The sequence below is a fragment of the Cavia porcellus genome, unplaced genomic scaffold (assembly GCF_034190915.1).
Source record: "Cavia porcellus strain 051 isolate PalLab524CR breed Dunkin Hartley unplaced genomic scaffold, mCavPor4.1 scaffold_1, whole genome shotgun sequence".
NCBI lineage: Eukaryota > Metazoa > Chordata > Mammalia > Rodentia > Caviidae > Cavia > Cavia porcellus.
In genome coordinates, this window is record NW_026947484.1 from 96,786,982 (window position 1) to 96,805,015 (window position 18,034).

The 18,034-nt window shown below is 42.3% G+C and overlaps 1 protein-coding gene across 1 annotated transcript in view; it reads left to right on the top strand.

Moving 5' to 3' along the window:
* Nucleotides 1-11,254: 11,254 nt before the first annotated feature.
* The window catches only part of Mtap (methylthioadenosine phosphorylase), a 51,884-nt gene continuing 45,104 nt past the window's right edge, over nucleotides 11,255-18,034 (top strand). Inside the window, exon 1 of the mRNA XM_003479201.5 lies at nucleotides 11,255-11,508. Within this exon, the coding sequence (XP_003479249.1) occupies nucleotides 11,476-11,508 (33 nt within the window). The 5' untranslated portion in view covers nucleotides 11,255-11,475. The remainder of the gene's footprint in view (nucleotides 11,509-18,034) is intronic.

The following is an 18,034-nucleotide window of genomic DNA, read 5'->3' on the forward strand; positions in this document are numbered from 1 at the left end:
GAATTAACTTGCTAGAATTCCAAAAACTTTTCCATGGGATCACAAATATAAACCTTCTGGATGAGACATGATCTGGGAAATTGCTCCCTATAGTGGGCTCTAGTTCTTTAGCTGGACTCATGCAGGACATTACCATGGGAACTAAGTCCTCAGCAGTATTTTTTGGGTCTCTAGTGTGTGGGCAGATCACTTGCACTTTTCTGCATTTGGCTTTTTGGGTGAATATTATAAAGTCCAATAAATTATGTGTCGTGTATTAAAACTATTTTCTTGCAAATCTTGACTACAGTGGGCTGGGCCCTAGAATCTTCACCTAAAAAGGGCTAGAAATATTTTTTTAAGGAAGTTAGTATATCTCTTACAACTCCTTCTATAAATTACACTGCAAGGAGAGTGCAAGGCTCACCAGGAATCAGTCCCTGCCTAGAAACCATATCATTTTCATTGTTTTGTTAGTTGGATTTTACTCGCTTTTGTTTTGTTTGATTATTTTAAATCTGATGACATGAATAGCTATTTAAAAGAGATATTATGGTACTCACTTTGGATTTACTATTGGCTTCCTTTGAAGTTCTTTACTGCATTCATTGTTTTGTTTTTATTATTTCTATTCTACCCTGTTCTGTTTGATTTTTAACATATCCAAAGGTGTCTGCAGCTATTTTGCAGAAAAAAAAAAAGAAAGAAAGAAAAAGAAACAAAACACAATGTTGGTTCCTCCTAACCAAGAGCAAACAAGATATCATTTTCTGATATCTTCTTCAACCCCTCCCCCTTTAAAAGTACTATAGTTCTCTCTCTCTCTTTTTTTTTTTTTTTATCTCGGTACTGGAGATTGAACTCATGACCACCTGCTTGCAAGGCAGGTACTTAGGCCACTGAGCTGGTTTAGCCAACCCCTAAAAGTACTACAGTTTTCAACATACAGGTTTTTTATATCTTTTGTTAGGTAGAGACCAGAGTATTTCATTGTCTTGGATGCTATTGTGAAATGTGTCATTTCCATAATTTTTCTCTCAGTGAGTTCGTTCCTTGTGTACAGGAATGCTAATAATTTTTGAGTATTGACTTTGTATCCAGCTACACTGTTGAAGTTGCTATTAACTCTAGTAGTCTTTTGATAGACTTTTGGGGATCTTTTAAGTAGAATATCATGTCATCTGAAATAGTGATAATTTAACTTCTTCCTTTCCTATCCTTATTTCTTTTATTTCTCTCTCTTGTCTAATTGTTCTCGGTAATCATTCTAGAACTATATTGAATATAAGTGGTGATAGCAGACATTCTTGTCTTGTTCCTGATTTTCAAGTGAAAGGTTTCAGTTTTTATCCATTTTATATAATGTTGGCTGTTGGTTTGTCATAGATGGCTTTTATCAGATTGAGGTAGATACCATATATTCCAAGTTTCCGTAGGATTTTTATCATGAATAGTCATTGAACTTTATCAAAAGCTTTTTCTGCATCTACTGAGATAATCATGTGATTTTTGTCTTTGGTGTGCTATTGATATGCTGCTGATGTGCTTTGATGTGCTGTTGATGTGCTATATTACATTTATTAATTGCATATGTTAAATCATCCCTGCATTCCTGGGATAAATTCCACTTGGTCATGATGTATAATCTTCTTGATGATTTGCTGCATTCTATTTGCCAGTATTTTATTGAGAATTTTTACATCAATATTCATTATGAAGATTGGCCTATAGATCTCCTTTTGGCTGGGTCTTTCCCTGGTTTTGGTTTCAAAGTAATACTTGCCTCCAAGAATGAGTTGGAAAAATTGCTTCCCTTTCAATTTCATTGAAAAGTTTGAGGAGTATTGGCATTAAATCCTCCCTAAATTTCTTATAGAATTCAACCATAAATCTACAAGGACCTGGGCTTTTCTTTGTTGGTAAGTTTTTAATCACATTTTCAATTTCAGTAGCTGATATTGGGTTACTCAAAGTTGTTACGTCTTCTTGATTCACCTTTGGTAATTTGTACATTTGTAGAAATCTATTTCCTTTGTGTTTTCTACCTTACGTTAATAAAGATTTTCAAAATATATATTTATGATCTTCTGAATTGCCATGGGATCTGTAGTAATTTCCCCCTTTTTATTCCTTATTGCATGAATTTGAATTTTTTCTTTCTTTTTCTTGATAAAGTTGAGTAGATATTTATCAATTTTGTTTATTCTTTCAAAGAACAAACTCTTTGGTTCATTAATTTTTTGTATTGTTTTTTTTAGTCTCCATTTCATTAATTTCTGCTCTGATCTTTATAATTTCCTCTCTTCTATGAGCTTTGGGCTTGACTTGCTCTTCTTTTTCTAGAAGCTTGGGGTGTAACATTAAGTTATTTGTGCTCATTCGGTTTTTTGACAATTTGTTGCTATATATTCCCCTTAAGACTGATTTCACTGTGTTCCACAGTTTTCGATATGTTGTATCTGCATTTTTATTGAATTTTAGACGTTGTTTAATTTCACCTGTAACCCACTGGTTGTTCAAGAGGTTGTTATTTAATTTCTATGTGCTTGTGCAGGTTTTACAGTTTCTTTTGCCATTAATTTCCAAATTCAGTACACTATGGTCAGATAATGTATATTGGATAATTTCAATCCCTTTGTATTTACTGAAGAATATTCTATGGGCTGATATATGGTCTATGTTGGAGAATGTCCCATGTGCAGCTAAGAATGTATATTCTGATGTCGTTGGGTGGAACATTCTGTAAATGTCTACTAAGTCCATTTGTTCACAGGTTCAATTCAGTTCTGTTATTCCTTTGCTGACTTTTTGTCTAGTTGATCTATCTCTTTGTGACAATGAGATATTAAGGTCCTCTATTATAATTGTGTTATTGCATATTTGTTTTTTTGTGTCTATTAGTGTTTGTGTTATATAGTTGGGTACTCCTGTATTTGGTGCATATATATTTATGTTTATTAGCTCTTCCTGTTGAATTATTCACCTAACAAATATGTAGTGACTATTATCTCTTTTGACTATTTTTGATTTGAAGTTTAGATTGTCTGCAAACAGAATAGCTACTCCTGTGTTTTTCTGTGTTCCTGTTGCATGGAATATTGTTTTCCATCCTTTGACTTTTAGTCTATGTGTTTCCTTTCAAGTCAAATATGTTTCCCATATACTGCATATTGTTGAATCCTGTTTCTTGATCTGTTCTTTCAACCTGTTTCATTTAGCTGGTGAATTGAGGCATTTGCATTAATGAACATAACTGATATGTATTGACTCAACTTTGCCATGTTATTTCCTGCTATTGATTTCTGGTTTTCCTCCTTGTTTAATTGCTTGCCTTATTTGATGGTTTTATTCTGTTGTTTTTTATGGAAATTTTAGTCATTTTTATCTCTCTCTAGTATCTCTTTCAGTACTCTTTCTAAGGTTGTTTTGGTGGACATGAATTTCTTCAGATGTTCTTTGTCATGGAAGTATATTACTTCTCCATTAACTTTCAAAAAACTTTTGCAGGATATATCAATCTGAGTTGACAGTTGTTTTCTTTAAGGATGTGAAACACTTTACTCCAAGCTTGTCTTGACTTGAGAGTTTGTGCTGAGACATCTGCCATGATTCTAATGGGCTTTCCTTGATAGGTGAGTTGTGTCTTTTCTCTAGCAGCTTTTAGTATTCTGTTTTTATGCTGAACTTCCAGGATCTTAATTATTATGTGCCTGGGCATAGGTTTATTTTGGTTATGACTGTTTGATGTCCTATATGCCACACTTATCTGTATATCTGTTTCCTTTCCCATGTTTGGGAAATTTTCTGCTGTGAATAGTTTACTGGTGTCATTTGTGTTGACTCCTGCATCTTCATGATACCTATTACTCTTTATTATTTCTTTTTGCATCATCTTGAAGCTGTTGAACTGTCATTTCATGCTGTCTTGTTATATTTAAAAGTTCTTCCCTTTCATAATCACTAGCTATGGTCCTGTCCTCAAGAAAAAAAAATTTCCACCCTCAGCTTCATTCAAATGGTTTCACCAGCTTTCAATAGAATTTTTTTCATTTCCTGGGCATCTCTTTGAATTTGTTTCATGCATTCTATTTCTTTTCTGTATTGTACATTCAAGGTTTCCATCATCTTTTCATGCTCCTGTAATTTTTTTATCTGTGTCATCTCTAGCTATGCTGAGCAGCTCCTTTATTAAGGTTGTCACTTCTATCTTTATATGAGAGATTATTTCTAATCAGATTTCCTCTGTAGCATCATGAATTTGTGTCTTTACTTCACTTGCTATCTTTTCAGAAATTTCAGATGTATGACTTCTAATGTCCTCTATTTTGATGTGTTCTGTACTTGTTGCTGATGGACTGGATGTTTGAGATTGCATTTTGTTTTTTTTGGTTTTGTCATTTTTATCTCTTGGGCTAATACTTTGGTCTTTTCAATCTCACTAGTCTCAACTCTCCATCGTGTGTGTCTTAGACGGTCTTACTATGTGGCTGATGTTTGTGCAATTGCTGGGTCCCACAATGAAGGGGAGGGCCCGGTCAGCTGAATTCTTCCTGAAGGGCCAGTTGGATGAGTCTTATATTCTTCCCAGGCTGACTAATCTAGGAGAATTGATGTAAATCAACCTTTAGCTCTTTTTGTTACTACAGCTTCAGATTGTTCCAGGCCACCAGATCTACCTGCTACAGGATGCACCTCAGCTGGGACCTACTGTGCCACTGAGTGTCTCATAGTCTCTTTTGATTACCTCCTGGTTGGGGGAGGCCTTGTTGGCATTCTCTTTAACCCACCTGGTGCTCTCTGTATGAAGGAAGGACTCACCCACACTCTTGCCAGACTCGTCAAGGTCCTGCAGCTGAGAAGGAGTTCACTGCTTCTCCTCTTTACCCACTGAGGTCCTCTATTTGAGGGAGAAACATATCACACTGTTGCAAGCCTGCTGAAGTCCTCTGTGTGGGTAAGGGGTTGCTGAGGCTCCCACCAGCCCATCAATGTTCTGTAGGTGGTGGGAGAGTCACTAGTTGCCTGTGGGCTGCTGTGGTCTTCTGGGTGAGGGGGAGGGTGGCTGACGACCCCGCCAACCCTGAAGGAAGAGGAAGCAAGGAAGAGGACGTGGCCAACAATATGCAGACCCCTAGGTCAGAGGGGGTGGAGGAGGGGTGAGGCTGATGATCTGGCAACTCTTAGGCCCTTGGAGTGAGGAGAGAGGTGAGGCCAAAGTTGCCTTGACCCATGGACCTGTGGAAGGAGGAGGAGGGCCTATCAGCATAATTTCTGCTCTTTATCTTAATAAATGGTAGCCACTATTCCCTTTTAAATACATTTCTCCCCCTTCTGAGGCTTGAGATTTGCCTTTGGAAAAATTTATTTGGCCACAATTTTATTAAGATATTGTGACTTTGTGATTTTTTTTCAGTGACTATCTTGTATAATGATGATATTAGTCACTTGGATTTACACCAGTTTGGACATCTTTGCAATCTTAGCTGGACTAATTTTAAGTACCAATATTTTTAAAAATTCATTATCATCATTGTTAATATTTGCTTTCCTTTCTTATTGTCCCCTTAAAATATTTTGTTGACAATGTTCTGCTATACGCAGAGTGGTGACTTATTCACAGAACTTCAACATTTTCATTAAGGCCCCCATCACAGATTCTAATCTACTAACAAAAGTGACAGTCAACATTTCCCTACCCATTATACCTGTGATACTGTAAAAAGATCTAAGTGAGACAGAATTAGGGACCTCTGAGGACATTCCCCAGTTATTTAGATTTTTAAATTTGTCCCAAATATCTACAACAGGAAGAGTATTTGAGAGATGCTTCAGCCAACACAACATGCCAGGTTTAATCCCTCAGAGAAAAAGGTTACCATCCAGTGTCATCACCTACCCAGCAATGACACAATGATCAAGCAGAGGTATGATTCTTTGGCAAATCTCCATGATTGGCAGAAGTGACACATTTTATGCATTTTATGAACACTTCACTCTTGAATATGTGCTAGTCCTGGAGTGGTTTGAAGAAGCCTTCAAAAAGCATGTAACTTAGTCATGTTTAAAAGCATACTGTATTGTATCTTTTCCTGTTGCAAGTGGACTGTGGAACCCTGAGATGCCATTGTTCAAGGCCTGCTATAGACATTATGGCAACACGATCTCAGTACCCTGTTGAGTAGCATCTGAAAGTTGGAGAGGCATCCAAAAATCAGGAGCCACTGAAATACTGAATAGCTTCCTAAACAGAATTGTTATAAGATGTCCTTCTTTAGGCTACTTCTTTAGAATTAGCTTCAGAAACATAACCTTAGAGGTTAGTAGAGGAGAAATTATAGGGCATAAATCAAAGAGCAGATCAAAAAATATACCTCTGAGGCTTTCTTGTCTCACTGAGTACTCTTTGTACCAGTCAAAAAGGGACAGAACCAACTATTTGAAATTTTGTTCTCTTTTTATTCTAGTATTGTTAAGAAATAAAGATCAAACCTGTGAAAATAGAATGAAATATTACCAGCCCCCTTTTCAAATTGCCACACAAAATCACTGTCTAACAAGTCTTCCCCCAGGATCATTTGATTCTTCCATTGTTTGAGTGGCAATTGTTCAAGAGTTTAACCAAATCTAGGGCTCTATTTGCTTTTTTACATGGCTTCAACTAAGGATAGTTTTTATAATCTTTAACAATTGGGAGAAAATCAAAAGATTGCAGTAGAACAATCAGCAGAAAAGTCTCTAGAGAAATATTTTTTCATACATGATCCTCGCTTTCTGCTTTTTCAAAGAAGCCCCTGATCTACTTTCCTTCTTGTGCCATTTTATCTTATAATCTTAAAAAATTGGGGGATTGTAACAAAAGAAAGCTACCTTGTGAGAAAACTCACAGCTAAAGCAAATAATGGAATAGGGAAGGTCTATGCTATCTAAGTAACGGGCTAGATGGTGTAGTCAGAGGTTGTGAGGAGAACAATTAAAATCAGAACACAGAATTTATAATATTATTTATGATGGTCACCCAGAGTTAACACAACAAAATGCAGGAAATCTGTCCACAACACCAGAGACCCAGAATATTCAGCCAAGGACCTGAATACCATAGCAGTGTCCTGCATGAGTCCAAATGAAGACCCAGAGCTCATGACAATGCCTCCCACAAGTACAACCGGAGGTCGAGAGCCCACGAGAAGGACTCACGCAAGTCTCTTTTATGGAGCTGTGCTAGGAAGGTCCAAAGGTCAACGGTGGAAGCTAGAAAGTCTATGCCAGCAGGGTGAAGGAGCTGTGTTGGTAGGTTGAAAGTTCTACACTGGAGCCAAGAAGTCATGCTCATAATAAAGACCAGGGCTGTCCTGAAAAACACCACAGCCATCCTCAGTGACACGGAGGTCCTAAGCTCCTCTGGTGATGAGAACAGTCAATACAAGTCAATACAGTCAATACATCTTCCCCTCCAGAGCCAGGGCTAGTCACAATGAACTCCTCCGGGAAAACCAACAGTTCAAACGGCAACAGATGGGAGAACCCACAACACCTAGCTTCTCCTTCTCCATGTCTCTATTTATGCTGGCAACTTTCCTCAGGTGGAACCTCTACGCTCAGCACCATGCTGATTTAATCCAGCTGGCGTTAAGTTGACCACCAGTTTTGAATCCATAACAGATGTCTAGCACTCAGGTTGAGTAATGTTTTGAACAAAATTATAATTATGTCTTGTTTCTGTGTTTGCTGCTTGTCTTAGTCACTTTCTTGCCACAGGGACAGCATATCAGACACCCACAATCTGAATGAGGAGAGGGTTATTTTGTCTCACAGTTACAGTGAGATCCAAGGCTGGACAGAATGGCAGAAGAAAAGCTAGTAACTTCATGGAAGCTGGGCATCAGAGAGTCAAGGGAAAAGCCTGAAGGGAGATACAGTCACACCCATATGCAACCCCCTCCTCCAACCCCACCTCATAGCAGCAAAGGAACTATAACTCCTCCACAATCCAATCACCTTCCAAAAGCTATGGTGTCATGAGGTTTGGGGGGCATGTAAATCTAAATCAAAATATTCTGCTCACTGTCCCTCTAAAATTCATGCACATCTGTCCGGAGCCGCTTCCGTCCCGCGGAATGGAGCACACGAACACTCAGCCTCTGCAAGCACCTTTATTGACTGGGCAGCAACCTCATACATGTCCGTCCTCGACGGCTTCTTCCGTGTTGTGCGTCGGGCACTTCCTATACTTGGGCTTATATAGCTAATGTTATCCAATCATGGGATTACACGTGGGGACAGGCGATTGGGCGGCAACAAGGAAGCAATCAATCATTACCATATATGGCGGGGACAGTAAGCCGAGCAAGAACCAGGAAGCAGGATGTGTGTGCCATCTTGGGCACACGATGGGCGGGGGAGCAGCGGAGGCGGCAGGCGGGTGCCATCTTATGAATATACTCTCATGAATAACATGGCAGGCTCCCAACACACATCACTTTATATAAAATGTGTTTACCCATCTCTAAGAGTCGTCAAAGTCAATATTTCGAGCATGGCTGAAAAGTCCAAGTTCAAAGACTACTCTGAGACTCAAAGCAAACCCTTACCTGTGAGCCCCAGTAAAAATAAAAAAGAAAGTAATACTTCTTACATACAATGGCAAACATCCCTATTCCAAGAGGGAGGAACAGGTGGACAGAAAGGAATAAGGCCAAAGAAAGACTGAAACCCAGCAAGGCAAATGTTAAGTCCTGTAGCTCAGTTATGGTTTGTGTCTAGGTGCTCCCCTACAGCTTTATGTACTTCTAGATGAGGCTTTTTTGGAGGCAGCTGAGTCTGTGATTGATCCATTGTTCATTACTAGGATTGAGGGTGCTAGGATTAGAGTCGGTGATTGCTGGATCAGTCCACTGGTTGAATTGGCACTGCCCTAATCCCAACAGTCTGGGTTCATTCTCTCCCCGCTTTAACTCTAGGTGTTGATTATTTTTTTCTCGGCAACAGGAGGAAAGTAACTAAGTCAAACTCCATGTCTTCCACACAGGGTAAACTGTGGTGAGATGGGAGTTCTAAAGGGCTTAGGGCTCCCTACCCCCTGAGGCATTGCCAGTGGTTGTAGCTCTCATGGTTTATTCGTTGGACTGGCTTTGCTCACTCCTTTCCTGATATTCCAAGTTCCGTGTTTCTCCAACTTTCTGGGGTCTCAACCGTGCTTTCAATTTCACTCTCACAGCATTGTGTACTGCCTTCTGTGGGAATACTGCTGGGCCTGCCAGTCTGGGTGGAAGCCTCCTTGATCCCACGTCTTGCATTTTGCATGCCTGTAAAATCAGTACTAATTGGATGACATTAAGGTTTGCCACAAGCTAAAGCAGTAGCCAGGTCTTCTTTAGTCATGGCTGACCACTGTGAAACAACTCTCAGGGTTCCAATTCCCTAGGAGTACCATTACATCTCCTCTCAGTAAGGTGTCCTGTGGATGGCTTCTCAAAGTAAACTTTATTTTTGGATTATGGAGCCATGGTGGGATCTTTCTGATTCATCCTGACAACCCTCAAGTCATTTTTCCTATTGCTTTGCTATAAAGTACTTGGTTTCTTTTTAATGCTAATCTTTTCAGCAACTGGGCTCTCCTCCTCTACTTGATATTTGGGCACATTATTTCTGACAAAACTGAAAATTTTTTGCTTCTGTTTCTCACAGTAGATCTTGCTAAAGGCAGCAAGCAATAGGTTTGCTGTTAGGTTGCCTTGAAATTTTCCTTCATCAGATCAACTAACTCACCTCCTCTAATATTAGACTCCTGCAAAGCCTCAGTATATGAGCAAAATGTAGATAAATTTTCTGCCAGAGCACACACATATCCTGGAGCTCAGCAGTGAACGAAATACTTTTTAACTTAAACCTCCTGAATCTGGCCTAACCATCTCCCTTTTTATCACCAGTTTGGTCTTCTGAACTCTAAATACAACATACTAGGACTGTTTCTGCAGCTGACATTGCCAAACCTTTTGGAGCTCCCCCAACAAATCATTTCCAAAGGCATCTAGACCACATGCTCAAGTATAGTTGCAGTGACAAACCCTTTTCTCTAAGACCAAAATCTGTTTTAGTCACTTCCTTATAACTGGGACACAATGCCCAACACCCACAACTTAAAGGAGAAGAGGTTTATTTTGGCTCATGGTTACAGTCCATAGGCAGGTGGCTCCCAGGCAGGACAGCACAGCAGAGAGGCCTGGAATTGAAAAGCTGCTTGCTTCATGGTGGCTGGGAAGCAGAAAGGGAAATATATCTTTCCTAGTCCCGCCCAAAGTGACCTGCCTCTTCCAATGCATGGTTACCTTCTAACAGCAAGTGAGCTATAATGCCCCATACTCCTTCACTCCCCCAAAATTCCATCTATAACTGCACGAGGATTCAGGGACATCTAGTTCTAAACTATAACACTGTTATAGGAGAGAAGGCCAGTATCATCTTCCTTGTCATCCTTCTACCCCAGAGTTAGCTGCAGCCTTTATGGACCTCGGAGGTCATCCTTAAAATCGCTGCCACACAATTAGTTTGTCTCAAGTTATTGCACTATGAAGGAAGGACAGTAGAATTATCTCAGTATGGGAGAGATAGTGAGCTTCGACTGTGAGAAACTATCCCAGTGGGGAACTAATAGGCTGTGTGTGTGTGTTCCAGTGTTGAGGACGACGACATGGGACTGCATTCTCAATCTGCGTGTACCAGATGCCTTGAGGTAGGAAGGGTTAAGGATGGGCCTTGTCTGGTAGAGCCAGGGTGGGAATTGGACAGAGTCACATTCTTTTAAGCCTCCCTCAAACTGAAGATGAGTAAGATAGTCAACCAGTCTCACCTTACTCTGTTTCCCATTTCCCTGACTCCGGTTAACACACTCCTGCTTCGTCCCTAATGAACTAAGGGAAATAAGCAAAGCCTGGGTGGGTTTATCCTGAGAAGAGCAAGCCTCACCCCCACCGGACCAGAGCCTCCCCAGCTGGCACAGAGAGGGAATCTCTGGGAGCCCCTAGTTCCCTGCTGCCTGGGTTCTGCCTCCCATCAGACCCTCTGAAGTGCAGTGCGCAGCTTTGGGACCTAGGCCGCGCAGACACCTAATACTGAGCCAACCTGGGGAGTACAGTTGTGCTTTGGAGGGTTTTTTGTGGAAGTTTATAAGCTAATGAAGATGCAGAGCAGAGTTTGGAACAATAAAAGCGCGCCATAAACAGGGCCCATGATTACCACCATCAAGAGCCAGTTACAACGGGAAACAAAAAGAAACCGGGAGAACCGGAAAGGTCTACGAAAGGGGCGGGACACGAGAACCTTGATTTAAGGAGGGGGGTGGCGAGGAAAGCCCACAGGAGCAGCCAATCCAGCTGTCCCGGGGAGGAAGAGGAGGAGCCAGGGCCGCGAGGGTTCGCGCTGCTGTGTCCTGCGCTGCGCGCCATCCAGTCTCCGCTTCCCGGCCAGCGAGTCGCCCGCCGGCCTCCTTCCCACTTAGATATGGCCTCGGTTGCCGCCGCCACGCCCGTGAAGGTGAGATCGCGGTCCCGCGGCCACAGTCTGCGAAGCCCGCCGCCCAGGACCGCGCCTCGGGCTGTGCGCCCCTCCTGGGCGTCAGGGGCGCGGCGGGGAGGGACTTGGGGCGCGGCTCTGGGGATCGGGGACTCGGACCCCACGAGACACCACTCTGTAGGCTCAGCTGCGCTGCCCCGCGCAGGGCGCCCGCGAGTCCCTGGCAGAGGAGCTGTAGGTGAGCAGGGGTGCGCCCGCGCTACCACCTTCCCGAGTGCCGCTAGTCCGGGAGCTGCGCCTGGCTGGAGCCTGCGGGCGTCCCGGTCGGCCTGGCGCCTGCAGCTGCCCCAACTGCCTCTTCTAAGCCTGTGGGACTCGCGCTTCCGCTCTCCGGGCTATGCTCTGTTAGCGGCCCACGTGGGAGAGCTGCGTTATGCTCTTGCTCAAGCTTCCGGCTTCTTTTTCCTCCAAACTTAGATTTTTGCCTTGAAGTTTTCTCCTGCAGCGCAATCCTGAGATTTTGTTTTAAAGGATTTATAAAAAAAGTACCGGCGTGCTTTCCTTGGAGCTTCTCTGGTGTCGGAGGCGTCTGGTTTGAAAGCGCATTGTAAGCAAACTTGAAAGTTAGAACTGAGTTTTCCTGCACCATGGGTGCTCAGAAGTCTCAGCGCAAGGCCTCATTATGGTGTGGACAGAGGGAGCAAGAGTTCTCAACACTGCAGGCAGCTTCCCCGGGCTTCCAAGCACTTACTTCTGGCATGGAGGAGAGAAGAATTACCGGACAGTACACAAGGGAAAATGATAATAAAACTTAAGGCTGTTTATTATTGGCCAACAATACAGTTGTCTTTGTTCACTTTTAGAAATTTCTGGCCAATGCAAAAGAAGGACGGCTGTCTTCTCAGTTGTCCTTGGCAAATCAGTGCCAAAGCAACTAACGCTACTAAAGTACAGTATTGGCCCTTGCAGGCCTCATGAGCCCCTTATGAGAGAACAGGGTGAGTGTAATGCGTTCAGGCTTAAAAGTGAAATTATTTTGCCATTTCAAAGCAATTATTTATGAAAGGCAACTCCCATATCAGCGAGGGGAAGAAGGCAGAAACAGTTTTTGTTGTTGCTTTACGTTTTTTGTATTGCTGAAGGTTGAATCAAGGGCCTTTGCATTGAGCTACATCCTTAGCGCTCCATCTCTTTAATTTTTTTTTTATTTTTAAGAGAATAAAACCAAATAAAAGCAACCCCCCCAAAAAAAAAAAAAACAGTGAAAGCAGTACAGGACTTCAAAACAAGATAATAGGAAATAAACATTATGGCTGCCATAATGCCTCTTGTCTTCAAAATAGTTGTCCATACCATCAGAAATGTGAGGCAAGGTCTCACTAAAATGCCCAGTCTGGTCTCAGACTTGTGATTCTCCTGCCTCAGCATCCGGGATATCAGGCATAATGCCATTCCTGGCTTTAAAGGATCAGTTGTTCCCCTTCTGTGCCTATGTGTGAATTGGAAATTTTATTGCAGAGTTGGCTGGGAGGATTAGAATTGCGTTGTCTTTCTTGCATGTAGTTGAAGTTTGTTGAATGATATTCCTTGTAAGTATGGAAGCAAAAGTTAATTTTGAATTATCTTTCTTCAGACAGTCAAATTATAATGTTCGGTGTTATTAAACCCCAACTTTTCACCTTTCCCTTGCACTTAAAGGACATCAGAAACAGAGAGGAATGATGCCTAAAACAATCTCAGTTTCAAATTTGCTTAATATGCTCTCAAACACGCAGCTCCCTTATAATATTAATGCAGTGTATTTAAGTGCAGAATGGGTAATGTGATTTAAGTCCTGATGTAAATATTGAATGATGTATATTTTTGGTCTTAGCAGCTGCCGAATATGAAATTAAGAGGTGGGAAGGGTGCCAGGGCTGCCTCCTGATTTCTGTTATTGAGGTCAGAACAGGCAATAACTTTGATAGCCCATAGACTGCAAGGCAGCATCCTATATAGAAAATTTGTAGGTCCAGTGTCCAGAGCAAAATAGGCCAATAAAAACCATAACTTATTACTAGATCTTAAACTGGTAAAGGTAGACCATATAGCAACACAACCCGTTTTGCAAATGTAGTGCTGAGATCCTGGAAGATTACCTAAAGTGTCCAGAATTACACAGCGGAGCCCAGAAAATGATAGGAATGGGCCTAGAGCCTGGGATTCCTGTTTGCTGTTTTACTGCATGAGTAAATATATCTTCCTGCCTCAGGGCAGAGGGAATGTGAGTGCAGGCATGAAGTGGTCCTCCTCCTGAGCCTATTGGACACATTACAGGTGTGTAAGTAAGAAGCACACTTGTGCTTCTGACCCCCATTCATGTTCACGGGCAAGTGGCGTATATCTCACTCACTGCCACCATTCCATTGGTCATTCAGAAGCAACAGTTTGGTTGGCGGTGCAGAAGCGGGCCTGCTGCAGCTCAGCTGTAGGCGCTGAGGGGAGGAAAGAGTTGCAGAACCCAGAGATCCAGCCTCACCTACAGCACCACCACTTTCTCCGCAGCAGTTCACTTCCCACCCTCCCTAGCAGGTCTGCAGGTCTTCTGCTTTGAGACAGTGCTAACCACAGCTACCTGGAGCGATTGTGGGGTTTTAAACACAGTAACATGTGGTACACCCAGCCCAGTCGTGCCATCCATCCACACCAGCCCTAGGTCCACCCTTTATGAAAAACAAATGGTAACAGTGTTGGAGCTTAAATTCAGTCTCATCATTTTAGATGGTCCAGATGAAAAACACCACGGGGCTGTGGTTTGGCAGTATAGTACATGGTGTGTCATTCAAATCCAGTTGTCTTCTGGTAGAATCTTATTCAGATGTATTTACTGAATACCTACCAGGCAGTGGGGGTGCATCTTTGAGTTAGTTAGGTCCCTTTTCTTTTTTTGGGCTCATTGGTAGGTGGCGTGTAACATTACTCATCTATAAAGCTGAAGTTTTATTGTAGAGTTTGCTGGGAGGATGGTGTAAGGATCACCAGTATGAGAGTGAAACAGTCATGAGGAGGGGTGTAATGGTAAGTTTAATTTTCACTTGACTAGATCTAGAGACTGCTGGAAAACTGATGGCGAGGGCACAGTACTCATCCATGCTTTAATCCACTGATGTTTTCAGTGGAATATGCTGTTAGGTGGGGCCCAGCTGGAGGTGGGTCGCTGGAGGTGCCTTTGAAGGGTGCATCTTTTCAGCTCTTCCCTTGGGTTCTGCTTCCTGACTCTTGTGAGTTTAAGCAGTTTTCCTGTTCCAACACCCTTCCACCATGATGTTTCTGTCTTGGAACCAGCCAACCATGAGTTGTGAACTAAATAAACCTCTTCTCTTTCAAGTTACAAATACCATGTATTTTGTCCCAGAAAAAAAGCGAGATGCATAATAAAGGAGTTGATGAGGAGAATCAGAAAAGCCTTCATGGGAGGTAGATTTTAAACATTAACATAGTTCCCTCCCAATAAAACAGAATGTGTGTGTTGAAATTTAGCCACCAGTGTTATGGATTAAGGGGTGTAGCCTTTGAGGACAAGTTAGGTCATAAGGAAAAAACCTTCATGAATGCAAGTAGTGTCCTTAATTTAAAAAACAAAAATCTCCAAAGACCTGCTTTGTGGCCTTCTACAGAAGAGGCCCTCCTCAGACACTGATTCTACTTTGATCTTGCATTCCTAGCCTGCAGACTAAGAAACGTTTCTCTTTGTATGACATCCGCTCTATAGTATCTTATTATAGCAACTTGAGGAGATTAAAGACAAGTTGTTAGCTGAAAAGAGATTTTTTTTTTAAAAAAGTGAAGACCTGAAGAAAGACTGGAGTGGAAACAGGTCTGAGGAAGAGTAAGCTCCACAGTAAACCAGACAGGGCTACTGCGCTGGGGAGAACTGGGCTGGGTCAGCTCGAGGTGATACTGGAACGCTGGGGCCCTATCCTATGGTGATGAAGAATAAAACTGCAGATGGAGGTGGCAAAGTGTAAGCATGTTTATTTGAAAGAATCGCTAACTGTGAGGGCGTCCTGCACGGGTTACCCACAAAGACTCTTCATCTAGGGCTTTTAAGGGCTGTAGAAAGGAGCTTGGGTCCTTGTGTAAGCTATATGATCTCTACCATTTCGGAAACTCATGCTTTTTATAGTGTCCAGACAGTGAAGTGTTCACACAGGGCCCCAGTACCCTTGAGTCACCGTCCTGCCTCAAGTGCTCTGGTTATACTCTGAGGAGGTCCCTGATAGCCAGAAGACTTCTGGCTGGTGTTTTTGTATGATTCTCAGAAGGTGATTCCATTTGGGGGTTCCCTACTTCGTTTTGGGCCCACTGTCCTTACTGCTTAACATAATCCTAACTCCCATCTCAGTAGGGCCTTCATTGTAGATCATGGTAAAGAATTTGGATTTGATTATAAATATTTGAAAGTCACCTAAGGGCTCTGAACAGAGAAGATCACGTGATTTCCATGTTGTGCAGAATTGCCTGTATGGGGAATGAGCTTGATCGGACCAGAAACCATAGCATCAGCTGTAGTCTAGCATGGTGGCAGTGGAACAAAGATGGGTAACTGAAGAATGGATGATTTCTCTTTCTTACTGGGGAACTAAACAGATGATACTGCAAAGTGAATCATTTTATATGGGAGTAAGGGCCAATGAATGACTTTGGAACGAGAAGAATAAAAATAGAATCCCTTCCTTTGATATGTCCCTGGTAAGGGGGTTGGTGCTGAGGGTCTCTTTGCTAGAGGCATAGAGTGAGTACACAGTAGGAGGCAGGGGTTAGGGGGGTATGTTGAAAGAGGGAGCAAAGAAGCCATGTAATGGGTAACTGTATGTCCTGTGGGTTCACTGCGGTGAGACATGGTCTAGATAGAGGGTAAGGACACCTTATGTGGAGCAGCCATGATCCGTGCCCATGGAATTAACACTTGGCATTATCCAGGAGGACCACAGGATGACGTTGTCCCCAGTTTCTGTTTTAGGCCAGTGGCCTGCTTTTCCATGCAAAACACCAGATGAGTCTTTGACATCCAGAGAGGGCATCAGTGATCTGTGGTTTCCCTGGGAACCAGCCAGTTTTCACTGGGAGATGAGGAAATAACTTGCTAATCTCTGCTGGGACAAGGTGGGGGTATGGTCCCACTGTAGATGGGTGGTAGGTTACACAGGTAGTGGCATTAAAGTCATGCAGTCTGGTTGTGGAGGATAATAGGCCTCTCCTACTCTCCTTTTGGCTGTCTTGAGAGTGACCAACAGAGGCCTCTCAGGAGAAAGTCCTTGATTGTGTTCTGAAACTGGGCTCTACCTGACAACCAAATAACCAGTATTTTTGCCTAGGGACACAATGGCGTTTTGGATAGGACAATTCTTTTGCAACACTGTACTGAGCAACCCCTTTGCATAAATCGCCAGCAGCGCTCCCCACAGTCAGTGTGACAACCAGAAGTGTGCCATATTTCCACATGCCCCACCAGAGTTTCTTCACACTTGATTGAGGATCATTTGGTTACATCCCCAAGAGAAAGACCACCTGGTGAGCAGACATAGGAGCAGCTGGGTTTGAATACTGAGTAGCACAGAGAAAGGAAGAAATAGAAAATTTTTTGTTGGTTTGAGGAAGTTTATTTTTATTTTATTTTGTCAGAGGTGATAGAGCATAGAGAAACAATAAATGATGTAAGTGAAATATTTCATTAGGTTTTACTGGTTTAAGCAAAAACTCTGACCCTTATACATAAGGAAATACAGAAAGAGAAAATCTGTTTCTGCAGTGCACTGTGGACCCTTACTGTGATTATAGTCATGGGTTCAAGATATGCCTCAGAAGCATGGAAATGTGGTTCCCAAAGTACATGGTATGTCTGCCTCACCTGGCAATTTGTTAGAAATGCAGATTTTGAGGCTCCAGCCAGTCTTGCTGAACAGTAATTCTAAGGGTAGGGATTCAGCAATCTAGGCTCTCAGAAGCCGCGGGACATTAGACTCCCACCAACTTTTTGACAGCCCTGACCTCAGTTGCTTCCAGACGGATGAAAACCTGCATTCTAACTAGCTCTTCAGATGCTTTTTACTCAGTGTGTTTGTCAGTTTCCTGTGACTGCTGTAACAAGTTACCTCAAACTGAGTGCTTTCATACAACGCAAACTTATTTTCATGATGTAAGTCTAGCATGAGTCTTACAAGGTTAACATTGAGGTGTCAGTGGGGCTGGTTCCTCCTTAACAGCCAGGGGAATCCATCGGCTTCCTTTTCCAGCCAGACTCTGGCATGCCTTAGCTCAGAGCCCCTTTGCTCTTCCTCATGCCCATCATCATCAACTTCATTTGACCTTCAGGCCTCCTTTCTATAAGGACCCTCATGATTATATTTAGGATCTGCCCAGATAATTTCTCCTGTCTTATGGTCCTTAATTTAACCATGAAAAGTAACATTTAGAGGTTCTGAGAATCCGGATGTAAATAAGATCTCTTTTGGGGACTATAATAGTTGGATCTTAAATGTCTCCCAAAGTTCCGTGTATCCTTTGA